This window comes from Alosa pseudoharengus, unplaced genomic scaffold (genome assembly GCF_046254945.1).
Source record: "Alosa pseudoharengus isolate Yale_2024_CS ecotype anadromous, Long Island Sound unplaced genomic scaffold, YU_APseudo_1.1 YU_APseudo_1.1_scf_7, whole genome shotgun sequence".
NCBI lineage: Eukaryota > Metazoa > Chordata > Actinopteri > Clupeiformes > Clupeidae > Alosa > Alosa pseudoharengus.
The window spans coordinates 3,164,937-3,177,157 of record NW_027468859.1 but is presented as its reverse complement, the minus strand read 5'-3'; the positions used below and the strand labels follow the sequence as shown (position 1 = coordinate 3,177,157).

General features: G+C 39.8%; 1 protein-coding gene across 1 annotated transcript; it reads left to right on the top strand.

Annotated features, from left to right (window-relative positions):
- Window positions 1–6,055: 6,055 nt before the first annotated feature.
- On the top strand, window positions 6,056–11,295 carry LOC143109515 (ankyrin repeat and SOCS box protein 2-like). Its single transcript, XM_076272277.1, has 9 exons — window positions 6,056–6,382; window positions 7,301–7,415; window positions 7,864–8,036; window positions 8,194–8,349; window positions 8,468–8,713; window positions 8,981–9,152; window positions 9,364–9,937; window positions 10,142–10,295; window positions 10,453–11,295. The coding sequence occupies exons 2-9, from the start codon at window positions 7,357–7,359 to the stop codon at window positions 10,617–10,619; spliced, it is 1,701 nt and encodes a 566-aa protein (XP_076128392.1). The 5' UTR covers window positions 6,056–6,382; window positions 7,301–7,356; the 3' UTR covers window positions 10,620–11,295.
- The last annotated feature ends 926 nt before the right edge of the window (window positions 11,296–12,221 follow it).

The following is a 12,221-nucleotide window of genomic DNA, read 5'->3' as shown; positions in this document are numbered from 1 at the left end:
CTGATACGGTCCATTGATAATCATAAGGTGTAGTCAGCTACACACATTAGGCCATTGCGTTCTGTTTTTACCCTTGATTGTAGTCTACCTCTTACAAAAAAGTAACTGCAGTTTCTGAAGCAGCCTATGCTACAATGCTGTTTCAAGTCCAACTTCGTTGTTTCATGGCCTAAGCATTTCAGTGAAGTGCTATAGCCTATTGCTTTTTTATGTCCAAAATACTGCACCCATGCAAATAGCTATAAATAGCAAGGAATTCGTCAAACATTGAAGTTACTTTTTTGTTAGGTATGCATCGAAAACATAGGCCTACACCCTAATACAGCATATAGCCTATGTGGGGTAGGCTTTTTTCTATGAAACGCAAGCCTTCATACAAGACATGAAAAAGATTTTTCCATAACTGTCTAAAATATAGGCGTATGGCTGACATAACATAGAGTGCACTGTATACTTGCTATGTAGTAGGCCTGCTCTTCCACTATTCATCTCAGCTACAGACATAAGCAGTAGTTTTGCTTCCTCTCTCATTTACTCAGCAAAAAGGCTCAAGTTAGAATAAGATTGTTTCCTTGGTAACTGTCATTGCAGAGGCCTTGGGCATTTTAGAGGGAGTTGTAGTTTACGCTAAAATTGAGTGCAGTGCACCTGTAGGCGCTGGCCTTTTATGTATTAAAGGTCCTACCATTTTCACCCCCTTCATTTTCTGCTTGTATTTTATTTTTAAATCCAGTTAGTTTAATATAGCCTAAGCATCCTAAGCACTGCACACCGGTGATTTAGTCATCTACATATTTGCTCGCAATTCTTGAATTTATGAGTGGAATTATTGTGAGTGCAGCTTTCTGCATTCTAAAATGAGAATATTAGATGAGTGCATGGCACGCACCTTATACAAAGAAATGCTCAGTAGGCCTAGAAGCTACTGGTTTTGTGATTTGTAGGCTGACAATGGTAAATATAATACAAATCCAGAGGTCTAGATGTCAACAAGAACAATTCTGACAACATTATGTACACAACATTTACACAATATACAAAATATCTATCATTACCTGCATTTACCTTGAAGTTTTTTTTTTTTTTTACTAAGATTGCTATTTTTCATCCACTGATTTGTTCCATTAATGTGTTTATTTTGACAGTTTTTTGAGGATCAAAGCCAAAGCTCTTGTCCACCATTTCAGGCTATCATCAGAGACTCTTGATGGTATGGTCATTGTTTTGCTCCTAAGGCAGTGACAGACAGAGCCATACAGATATTTTATGTAATGGCTCTGCACAGGTTAAGGCTAGACTGCCCTCTGCTGGTCTTTAGAGTCAACAATGCTCTTTTTACACAGGATTTCATCACTAAGCTTGCTCGACTCAATCGGGCCACCATCAAATGTGATTTAATACATTTCCACAGACGAAGAGCATAATAATAAGTCCCTTCACCTGAATTTGATGTAATGTTATCAACAACTTATTACTGAAAGACAGCACAATGCAAAAGCTGTCAAACAAGTATTCTTCAGTGACAAACCTGCATTAAATATAGTTTCATTTACTTAACAAAACAAAGCCAAAAGACTTCTTTCAGAAGGTTTAACAGTGTCTGTGTGTGTAGACTTACCCAAGTTTGACACTAAACCACATATTTGAAATACCACAAACATTAATAATTCGTTTTGTTTACTATTGCCAAAATAACAAATGCCTGTCATCTGTCATGAGCCACAAGGAGGAGCTCCACTCTTTACTGACTAGTGCTCACAGTCCACTTAGATGAATGCCAGTATGGGCATTGGGAGGGGTCTGAAAGTTATACAGTATCAGTTAATTTCTCCCTCGGATCACACCCCTTCAAGCTTCCCCTCAGCCAATGGCAACACATTAGTCTTCACATTAAATTTACTCACAAAAACATTTCACCATAGTCGTGTCAGGGGTTGCTAGAGCAGACTTACTTTTAAAAATTACTACAATTAATACAAAACATGCCAGGTAAGTCAATGGAGAATATTTTTATTTCTAAAAGCTTTCTAGTAACTTACTATACCTTGTATACAGTGTTCGCTATACTTTCAATGCACCAATTATATTTGTTTAATTCAAAAAGTGAGGTCTGTAGTTATATAGGTTGCAGTTGTAATATTGGTCATGCTTGCTACTCCAATATTTCACATCAACACATCATGCCATATAGTTCACAGGCTCATATAGGCTACCAACAATCATAGAACTGACATAAAGGGCACAGCCAAGATTTTAGCAATTTAGACAAATGCTTATTGATAAACAGACTTACTTCTTTTGAAAACAAATGTATTGCATAAAATATTTCAGTATTCAATTTTTTTATGGCTTGACAACGGATGTTGGAACTAACAGCAAATTACCAGGTTTGAACCCTTATCCTTTTATGTTAATCTTTAAATGTTAATGTAAAATGGTATGGGTAGTCCAATCTGTCCAAAAATATGTTCCATATGTCAGCTACATAAAAAAATAAATATGCACATTTCAAAATGTTTTACTGCAAAATCTGCATATAAGTCTGGAAAGAAATATTCATAGTAAACCCCCAAATCATTTTTATTTTCATAACAATATTGACTTCAATGAGCATCATGGAGGGTGACATCTGTTTTCTCACTGAGCCACGTGAGTTTTTAATGATAACCAGAATAGCCTTTGCCCTAGTTTATTTACATACTTGACTTGAGTTGGCAGATTAACCAGGACAAATATCAGTTACTGTCTGGAATCACGCTCTCTGGTGTTTGTCGGTGTGTGTGTTTGTGTGTGTGTGTGTGTGTGTAGGGTGTGGATGATTTTGTGTGGAGGTTGGGGTGAGGTAGGGGCGACTCAGCTGTTCATCCCGACATTAACCGTGTTTATGAGGGACTTCTCAGCTTATTTGTGGCATTTGAAATGCATTCAGACCTTAAATACTTCACAGACACAGACACAGACGCACATGAACAGAATCTCCGCATGGTTAAACAGGTTGAACATGGTTGAACACGCACATGAACAGAATCGCCGCATGTTCTTCGCCTCGTTTAGACACAAGCTCATTTACATACTGTCCATCTGAGATACTAGGAGGAGAGTAGTATAAGAGCCGGCTAAGTTTGGAGTTCCAAATGTCCTGTTATGTTGTTCGGATATACGGCCCAACCACTTGATATCCGCATGCACATGCGGACTTACACCTGTCTGAAAGCAACTAGTTACTGGTGCAACCTTGCAATCTTTAATGCTATTCTCACACTTTAAAGGTGCCATGTGTAATGTCCAATAAATCAATTCATACTCCGCATTCCATAAAAAATGGGGGCAGTATACCTCCAGAAAGTGAGTTGGTCTACCCTAGAGTAACAACCGAGACACGTGTATTGCAGTTTGGCTGGCGGTTATGTTGCCCACATACCGCCTCCCATGGCCGAAACTGGTATTATGACACCTGTCGGGCTGTGGCTAGTAATTTAGCTTGCTAATTCAGGTTGATATCTCTGCAGCACTATACCTTGTAATTTTTTTTATGACATCATCGCCCTTATTTCTTCTCATTGTTTTGATGCGTGTAGCTCATTTTTTGGATATTTTTACTTCAATTCTTACACATTTCACCTTTAATCTCTCAAGGGAAGTCCAGTGTGTGTGTGTGTGTGTGTGTGTGGGGGGGTTATATTTTAAAGGATTTTTGCCTTTATTGTGATAGGCCAGTTAGAGATTGACAGGAAGTGAGTGGGAAAGACAGATGGGGTGGGATCGGGAGATGACCCAGGCTGCACTGGAACACTGGTCCCCTTGGGCACATGGACCCAAGTGTGGTACAGACGCTGTAGGGTAGCTGCAGCGCCCACCACCTCCTTGTAATGGAGAACATGCACCATCAGGTCTGATAAAGAAACAACATTGTTATTTATAGTGCACTTCCTTTACATATGTATAAATATATACTGCTCAAAAAAATTAAGGGAACACTTACAGTTTTCCACAAACACATTTTTTGAAACCTTCCACCCTTTTCTCCATTCTCAAACTACATTCACAGAATGTCTGACAGTTGTTGCAAAATAAAACACTCGCCTCAAAAGTTTTACTTGTGCTCAGAACCAAACAGTGTCAGAATACCGATCCAGTGCATGATTGAAGTGTTTCCCTTAAAATTTTTTGAGCAGTATATAATGTCAGGAGGTGTAGGAAGACTGCACTGTAATTCCTACAGCACTGCATGTACAGTTTTCTTTAAGGAAATGATTGTCCTATGTTCACATTTCTACTTGTTTTCTGTTATTTTTTTGTGCTATGCAGTGCTGTCTTTTCCTTTCTGTATCGCAATGACATGGGCTGTCAACAAATGACAGTACAAACAGTAAAACCGTAAATGTGAATGTTGTTCAGTCTCTTGCAATCAAACTCCCATATACACTAAAGTTTAATCTGCAATTTACTATAATTGTCATCAAATCTTTAGCCATACATGTAGTTTACATCAGAACATCCCTCCAGAGTTATTTTGACAATATGACTAAGCAATTTCAATGTCTTATCCGTACACAATGACTTGTCCCTCTGATGCCACTGACATGTTCATTGACACAGATATTTACTTTTGAGAGATGAACTAAGGATTTTGAGCAAGAAAGTGGCTTTTGCAAGTAATCCATGGTGTTTTGCTATTTGTACGAATTGTTTCGAGAAATGACCTTACTGTTTTGCAAATGTCGAGGATGATTCGAGAAATGTACCAAAGCGACTGCGAAAAACTGTAAGCATTGATTAGTGGTGTAGTGTAACCTTTAAGATATTTGACCAAGATGATGCACATCATCTGGGACACAGTGGAAGTGCTAAAATTCATGCAACACTTCAAGGAATGGCAGATAACATGATATTATGCTATTTGATGTAGGCAAAAGCAATATGTGCCACGTGTGAATACAAATAATTTATTGTAGCAACACTTAAGCAGCCTAGGAAGGAAAAATTGTGGTGCCCCAAGCACTTTGGCTGTGGGAGTAGTTTTGCACTATGTAAAGTTGTGTGTAGGAGCATTAACTTTTTTCATCAGTTTCAGACGAATTTGGTACCAGTACATTGACATTTTACAAAAAGGGAAATTCTTTCATTGTGCTTCTTTAAAGATTTTTAAACTTTATTTTCAGATTTGAATTGGTCGTACTTGGGTGTGTCTAAAAGGACTTTCACACCATAAACCATAACTAGGACAATGGCAAAAACAGTAGTCATCATTCCTGGTGTGAAGGCCCCTTAAATCTGTTTGTTTCAGTAATTTAAAAGAACTGCTCCAGATGTGATCAAACTACCAATTTTATCATGGCCGCCATGGCAAAAAACATTTTGCCCGAACGTGGTTCTGTCTGTGCTCTCAAAGCACCTCACTAATATCGGGGCTACACCGGGCACAAGCAGCTGAAGCATTCTGTTAGTGGAGCTACACCAGACACCTGACCAGTCTTCTAAAACTATTTTTACGCTCTGCAAACGGAGCACTTTAGTAGTGCCCTCGGTGTAGCCCGGCTGTAACTGATACAGTGTGAGGCATTTTGTTTACACGTTGTAACCTTGACAGTATATAACCCATGGCCACAAACCCATGTGAGGAGTATGCCTCCTTTGGTGCATCCATGCATTGGTCTTCACCAATTCTTCATTATAAAGAACACATTGAACAACTCCAGAATCTAGCCATACTGTGGATCTATTTCGAACAGTTTATAGTTTGGAGAGCCTTTTAGTGTCTCCATGTTGTCCTTGTCAGGCACTTCAGACAGTGTGTGGACAGCTGTTCAGAATACCCCCCCCCCCCTCTGTCTTTCTCTCACACACACTATAGTCACTAGTGAGAGAGAGAGAGAGAGAGAGAGAGAGAGAGAGAGAGAGAGAGAGAGAGAGAGAGAGAGAGAGAGAGAGAGAGATAGTAAAACACATTTTAGAACTTCAACATAATATGACCGGATGTTCAGGGTATGATACTACGTTTTTATTTTATTAAATACTTTTTTTTATTATATTTTAAAATTAAAATGTTATTTTATTATAATTGTATTATTGTCTGTTGATCAAATGCCCAGCTTTCTTTCTAAATTAAAATAAAAAAAATCCTAACATCCCGTAAATGTCTCCTGCTGTGAGAGGAGATATTCATGTCAGGTGTGTCATTTCAGAAGAAGGTTAGGACAGATGGCCAGATGGCAGTCAGCAAAGCAAAAAATAATACAGTCATGAGTCTGCTAACCTGGAATGTCTTCACAGGCTTGAATGAGAGAGTTAGCTGCAGCAGGAAGTTAGGTGTTAGAGCAAAGGCTTCAAGCTGTATTCCTTGGAAATAAGCCATTTCCTCACAAGGAGTCTTCCATCTTTGGTAAGTAAACACTTTTTGTCTTTAGATCTCTCTGTTTAGATCTGTCACTGTAGAGGACACATTTTGAAAGCAATCAGCTATAAGCACTGTGACTTAACTAGCAATCGGAACTCAGGAGAACATACTTGAACTAATCCCTATCTTCTAGAACTCTGAGTACAGTATGCCAACAGATGTGGAATGGAGCTGACTAAAATAGTTAGAGGTTAGGGTTAGGGTTAGGGTTAGGGTTCATCATCGCCCTCCTTTGTGAAGGCCAAATTAGCTCTTGATTGAGCCTGCGCAGTAATGACATTAAACGTGGAATTTTGAACCAGTCCTTAAGCTGTGACACACACCCCATGCTTTTGCAATACTATATAGAAGTTATTTTAACATTCTTTTTTGGCAAATCTTGAATTTAATGTAGTTTTTAACAACAAAACAAATGACTGATCATTCAAAAAACCTGTTTGTATAGATAATAAAGTCAATGAAAATAGTGCAGCTCATTATGATAGTCTACCTAGAAGAAGTAGTAATGGCAATATCTGGATACTTCTGAATTTAATTTGTGCTATTTATTTCTATTTATATTTAATTAGCTATTTATTTTTACATCAAAAGCACAAAATGTCATGAAGATGCATTCAACTGTAAAAGCTATGTGTCTATTTGCCCTGATGTTTTTATTGAGTGATTGACATAATTTGCAAAAGAACCTTGTTTGTCCCGATTAGAATAACGTTATGGTTAACTGAATTTAGAAATGTTATGGCACAAGAAACATGTATAGAATGTCATAGAATTTAGAGAGCGAATCAGCGAAAAGAGTCATTCGCACTAAATCAATTATTCATAATATTACACTAGTGTGCAGTGATGCTCTTTACTTTTGACATTTATAGAATCTTTGCTCCCTTTGTTTTTTTTACATAGTGAATGCCAAAGCAAGAAACAAGAGTCACCATTCCATTCCTAGAGACAAAGAGAGGATGCGGGCCTGGATGACTAAAAGAAGCACAGCTTTGGAGATTACAAAAAAACCTGAGGAGTAAGAATTCTCTTGTATAACTAAGCTATTGTTTCAGATGTTGAGGGGGTGTTACGAAGATTGTAATGTATTGGGCCCAGCAGTGGCGCGACTGGCTGGGGCACCTGCACCGTACGCCGGTGACCCGGGTTCGATTCCCGCCCCGTGGTCCTTTCCGGATCCCACCCCGACTCTCTACCCCCCTCACTTCCTGTCAATCTTCAATCTCCACTATCCTATCTAATTAAAGGCATTAAAAAGCCCAGAAATATATACTTAAAAAAAAAAAAAAGATTGTAATGTATTGTTAATTGAAGCAATAAAATGTTGGGAATATAAGTGAAGCATGCAGTAAGAAATCATTGAAATGGTAAGAGATTGTTCTTGTTGGGAACAGTAATCCAATTTGTTGAGGGCCTGAAAGGTGTTTTTAATAATCTTTTAATAATTTTCTTGTTTCGTCTTACAGGGCCTTCCCTGATATAAACACAGTCATCTGGCAAAATGACGTCCATATGCTGCGATATATATTGAAGAAGGTGTCCTATGAAGATCTGTCTAAACCAAACGCAGAAGGCTGCATACATTTGCATCAGGCTGCATACTATGGATTTTTCGAATGTTTGAGGGTGCTCGTATACGGTATGTCTGCATAACTATGTTTTATCCCACAATAGTCCTTCTCCCAGTTTAAACAATTGTGTTGTCACATTCTGGACAGTATAGATTTCAGGACAATATATGTTTCAGTCATTATATCTCTAACAATATTGCTTTTAATTCCACAACCCAACTGCAGTCTTTTCCGACGATATCAACAGGCGAACCAAACTCTGCCAAACACCTCTGTTTCTGGCTGTAGCTCAGTCAAATGTGGAATGTGTAGAGTTGCTTCTTAAAAATGGGGCAGATCCTAACATACCTGACATATCAGGAGAATCACCTCTCTACAAAGGTATGCCATTTTAAGGGATATTAAAGAATGTGTTGTCAATTCTACATGAAAAAATAATGACATTACGCTTTTATTTCCTCCATGTAATCGTCGTCCCATTGTTATGTTGTGTTTACAGCTTGTGAATTGAACAATGACACGCTGGTGGAGCTTCTCCTGCAATCTGGATCCAACGCCCGTAGGACCACTAATAAGGGGTTGACTCCACTACATGAGGCTGCACGAAACAGAAACCTGGCCATGTGCAGGCTACTAAAGGTCGCTGGGGGAAAGATATATGCTAAAAGTTCCTATGGTGTTGAGCCATTGTTCACAGCTGCCCAAGGAGGGTGCCCTGAAGTAGTGAAATACCTCATTAGACATGGTGAGCTTAGTTAGGATCAGTAATGTTCCATTGATGAAAGAATGATGCCTGTCTCTACTTCTTCTGAGGAAAGGTTTAGCATGGGTCTAGGCCCATTTACATTTGGAGTGGATCAGTCACAAGGCAGATTTAGTTTCACTTTCGCAAACACGTTGCTGCACTCTCCAAGTGCCCTTCTTAATCCTGTTGTCACAAAATACATGACTTTCTACAAACTTTATGTGAATTTGGTTCTCACATTAACTAAATTATTTACGTATTCTCAAGGGGCAATTGTTAATGGTTATGCTAATGATGGAGCAACACCATTGTATGAAGCGTCCAAGAATGGCCACGAGGAGGTGGTGAAGCTGCTTCTGTCCAAAAAAGCCAACGCAGACGAAAGAACTATAGCAGGACTGACCCCCCTTCACATTGCAGCAAAGAATGGACATGCTGGGTTGGTAGTTTCAAGTTTTAGTTAATTCATCAGGTTTGACACTTTCATTTTTACTAAATTAACTATGTACACATCTAAAAATATACATCAACATAATTTAAAGGACAGTTTGAAGAGTAGCAGGTATACTTAATTAACAGGACAGGATAATTAAACCTAGAAAAGTTATTACAGGATTTCAGTAAATATATTTTTTTTTCTCTCTGTTCAGAGTTGTGTCCTTACTGATTCCACACACCAACCTGACTAGTATCTATCGGTGTGGCATCAGTCCGCTCCATCTTGCAGCCGAGTTTGACGAGGAGGAGATATTGGAGATGCTCATCCGCACTGAATTAGACGTGAACGCCCTGCTCTCCCCTGAAAAATCAACATCGTATGAGGACCGCCGAAGCACGGCACTCTATTTTACCGTGAGCCAGAACAACTACGACACTGCCTCCATGCTGCTGGCAGCTGGCGCCAATCCCAATCTTGATATGTTCAATCCTCTTCTGGTGGCTGTGAGGCGGGGAGACCGAGGTATGGTCAGTTTGCTGCTAGGGTTTGGTGCCAACGTGAACGCCTGCATACCGACTCACCCCACCACCTTCCCAGGGGCACTCCTTTTCTGCATAAACAACATATCCATGCTCAAGCTCCTGCTAGACAATGGTTGTGATGCTGAGGCCTGTTTTTTCTGCATCTATGGAGACAACCCACATCCTCAATTCAAGAGTAGACGCACAACAGGACATAACCTCTACATGCATGATGATGAGAGTCCACATCCCAGAGCAGCACAGGTGGGGAGTTACTGTGTGTGTGTGTGTGTGTGTGTGTGTGTGTGTGTGTGTGTGTGTGTGTGTGTGTGTGTGTGTGTGTGTGTGTGTGTGTGTGTGTGAGTGAGTGAGTGAGTGAGTGAGTGAGTGAGTGAGTAGTGTCTGTGTGTGGCCTTTTCTATATGTATACATTAATAAACAAATAGATTTTTCTGTTGTATTTTACAGTTCTGTGAAACTCTGGCCGATCCCTTTTACTCTCCCTGGGCAGGGCGTATAATTGACCTCCTCCTCGATTATGTGGGTCAAGTGAAACTGTGCTCTAAACTCACTGAACTTCTGGACAGCAACAAGGAGTGGGCGTACATTAAGGAGAAAACTAGTTAGTCTATTGTTTACTTACTATACTGATCTAACTTCTGTGTTCCAATCGACAATAGCTAACTACTAAACCACTGTCTATCAAATACTGAAATTCTCCTGTATTCTGTTTGATTTTGGACAATACTCTAACCTTGAAATGTCCTTGAAACGTTCAGGGCCACCTTTCTCCCTGATGCATCTGTCCCGGCTAAGGATCCATCAGTTGGTGGGACGTCAGAGACTGAGGAGAATGAGCAGCCTTCCTCTGCCTGGACGGCTCATCAAGTACCTGTTATACGACAGAGGAGAGTCTGGAGACTTCCTTTATTATAGTTATGACTAAATGTGTTCTTGTTTAAACACTTATACAGCAATTCTTTAATAACAATACGTGTTGATATTGGGAATAGAATCAACAGAAACTTGTGTAAAAGCTTAGAAACTTGCGTTGAAGTTTATGTGATGCCATACCTACATGTTTTAAGCATTTTAGACACCTGTTGAGATGATGTTTTTTTGGGCTTTTTTTGCATTTGATACACCTTATTGTTCCTTTTCTTCTGTGTGAGAAGTTAATTAAAGGGAGCTATGTGAACTATTCTTTATTGAAAATATTAGATATATGTTTTGTATTATCAGTTGTCAGGTATCATATAATGCTTGTTAGAATAATGTGTACATGGGGCAAGGGAAATTCTTGGATATCTGCAGATATGCAAATATTGAGTTTCAGTCTAGTTTTTTACCACTTTAAAAAAGTTATCCATAGATTAGAGACATTGTATTTTAGTTTTTCATGCAACTGTTTGATGCATTCCAGCTGGTTGATGCAGTACTCAAAGTCGAAAAACAAGATGCTAAATCTACTAGGCATTCTGAAGGAGAATACATGGAGATAAATTTCAGTTGTATCCTGTGATATAGCCACCTTGGATGTATGGAAATTTGAGCTAGAAATTGTGGAAAAATAAAGAAATAAAACAATTTGAGTGGGTTATGTGTCTTCACAAAAATACAGACAAAAACAGACCACAGCAAACAGATGTGCATAACTGCTATGAATCAATCATCATGGAAAGGAGAGCAAAATTTGCACTGAGATCTAATGTGAATATACTTTTGGGTCTGTGCCTCATTGTTGTGGAAGGCGTGCACTTTCATGTCTCTGAGAGGACTTTGGCATTAGTCTGGGCATATTTTGAGGACATTCAGTTGTGCTTCAACACAAGGTGGTAGCACAGGCATTGTCAGGCAAGTAACTGCCTGCTGAGCAATTCTTGCTTGCCGCACCTCCGACGGTGCGGGTACCTGCAGGGTCATCAGCCGGGAGCCACTCTTCATTGACGTTTCGCTCCATTAATCCCAGACCATCTTACAGTGGTGGAGCAACGGCAGGGACGTCTCCTTGCCGCCTCTTGCAGCTGACCCTAGGGCCCTTGCTTTCCCCACGGCTGGTCCATCCTCCTTAACCAAAGCCAGAAGCTTCCCTGCTCAGCCTCCTCGGCCAGGTCTTTCAGAGCCTTTCTGAGTTTGGGGCCTGTGACTCCCATGTTCTTCAGGAAGCACTGGGTGGATGTTCCCACAAACCCCCTACAGCCCCCCTACTTTTGTCAGGATCTGGCCCGGACCTGCCTGTCACCTGTCTTTGTCTCCGCCCCATCTCCTTATTTGGTCTGTGCTTCCTGTCTTGTTAGTTTTCCCTTCTTTCTGCTTCCACAACTGTTCCTTATTATTGTCTCGTTGGTTTCGTCCAGTCCTCTGTCTCTCTGTTAATTGCTCTGTGTATTTCTACCCCCCTGTCTCTTTGTCCTTTGTCGGATCGTCTCTCTGTTTCTCCTTGTCTAGCCCAAGTCCTGTTTGTTGTAAGTAAGTCTAATTGTTAAGTTCGTGTTAAAATAAATCGTGTTTTGTCTGTAATTCTGCCTGTTGGAGTCTTGCACTTGGG